Genomic DNA, 1,358 nt, shown 5'->3' with positions numbered 1-1,358 from the left:
CGCTGAGACCAAAATAAGGACGATAATGCGAGAAGTATTTGCCAACTTGCACGGGCTGAACGTGTCCCCCAGGCGGTTCTCAACAATGAAGCTTTACACACTAACGACGATCGGGATCGGTGTCTCAAATGCTGCGCCTGGAATGTGGGAACAATGTCGGTCGCAGAATGGTACCGAAATTGAATGTGATAAAGGACTCGCTTGTGTGCCGGACGTCGAGCACTTTGGCCTCTGCTACTTGAAAGTTGTGGAGGAGTCGGGTCAGTGTGGAGGGCTGGGCTGGAATGTGAGTTGCGTGAACGGGACTACGTGTTCGCGCCAAAATAAAGGATGGGCCTCGTGCGAATCGACTGGAGATCATGACTACCCGTCAGCCGAGTGGCAGCAATGCGATCCTCAAGACAGTGGCAACGCGTGCGCAGATGATCTGATCTGCGTGGATGACGACGATTATCATGGTTTGTGTGTCAAGGAAGTAGCCGAACCTTGGGGACAATGCGGTGGGTCTGGCTGGACCACCGACTGTGAGAATGGAAGTTCGTGCAAGGTCAAGACTGTCACTTATAGTCAGTGTGTTCTAGAAGACCCCCAGGCTGAAGAAACTTCATCAGAAAACAGTTCCTTAATGTAAGAAGACCAAGCTGCGTCAATTCAACATCTCGGGGCACTTGCCGTGTTTGTCGACATGTCGAGTCTTCTCAAACCCCTTGCGCAACTTCGTCAAATTTCGGTTGTTGTCAACAAAATTCCTTGTTCCTTTCGTATGATGGTATTTACTGAAGCCACTTGCAAGGGTGGCAAGCAAACAGGTAGCCCATAGAAACCAGTAGACTGAACCGCATTTTTTTTATAAAAGATAACTGTGACTTTTGCCCAAACACTCATTCATTCAAAGAAAAAGAGCTTGAGAACCCTGATACCACGCGTACCTCTTTGAGAGTGCTCGATCAAAGCTAGATGATAGCCAGGGTCTCGTCATCCTCGTAGCCGAATTGCGCCTTGTACTGCTCGAAGATCCGCTTGATTTCCGCCACGTATTTCGCATGAACCGCACGAACTTGTTCCGCGGTCGGGTTTGGAGTGTGCTTAGTGGTAATGGGCTTTCCGTACACAAGTCCGAAGCGCTTCCCTTCGGCTGGAGCCTTGGGCATCCACCAGAATTTGCCCCAAAAGATAAGCACCGGGATGCCGAGTATCTTTCGGAAAACGTCAGTCACACTTTTGGGTGGGGTCCACTTGCTAGAAACAGCACACGCGTTAGAATCCGGTCGCAGGGGGCTAGCACAAGAACAAAAGATTACTCACTTGTATAACCATTTCTCGCCGAAGACAAACGTAGGGACGATGTCTGCTCCCTG

At 50.1% G+C, this 1,358-nt stretch overlaps 2 protein-coding genes across 2 annotated transcripts in view; one reads left to right on the top strand and one right to left on the bottom strand.

Annotated features, from left to right (window-relative positions):
• Window positions 1–85: 85 nt before the first annotated feature.
• PPTG_07987 (hypothetical protein) lies at window positions 86–685 on the top strand (the record flags this gene model as incomplete). The annotated part of the gene is made up of 1 exon (XM_008902357.1): window positions 86–685. One exon carries the CDS (start codon window positions 86–88, stop codon window positions 629–631), a length of 546 nt encoding a protein of 181 aa, XP_008900605.1. The 3' UTR covers window positions 632–685.
• A 268-nt stretch (window positions 686–953) lies between these two features.
• Window positions 954–1,358, bottom strand: part of PPTG_07986 (hypothetical protein) — a gene marked incomplete at its 3' end in the record, with an annotated part of 5,091 nt that continues 4,686 nt past the window's right edge. Inside the window, exon 3 of the mRNA XM_008902356.1 lies at window positions 954–1,239. Within this exon, the coding sequence (XP_008900604.1) occupies window positions 954–1,239 (286 nt within the window). The remainder of the gene's footprint in view (window positions 1,240–1,358) is intronic.

This window comes from Phytophthora parasitica (genome assembly GCF_000247585.1).
Source record: "Phytophthora parasitica INRA-310 unplaced genomic scaffold supercont2.13, whole genome shotgun sequence".
Lineage (NCBI taxonomy): Eukaryota > Oomycota > Peronosporomycetes > Peronosporales > Peronosporaceae > Phytophthora > Phytophthora nicotianae.
The sequence above is the reverse complement of the archived record's forward strand: the minus strand, read 5'-3'. Positions and strand labels throughout refer to the sequence as shown.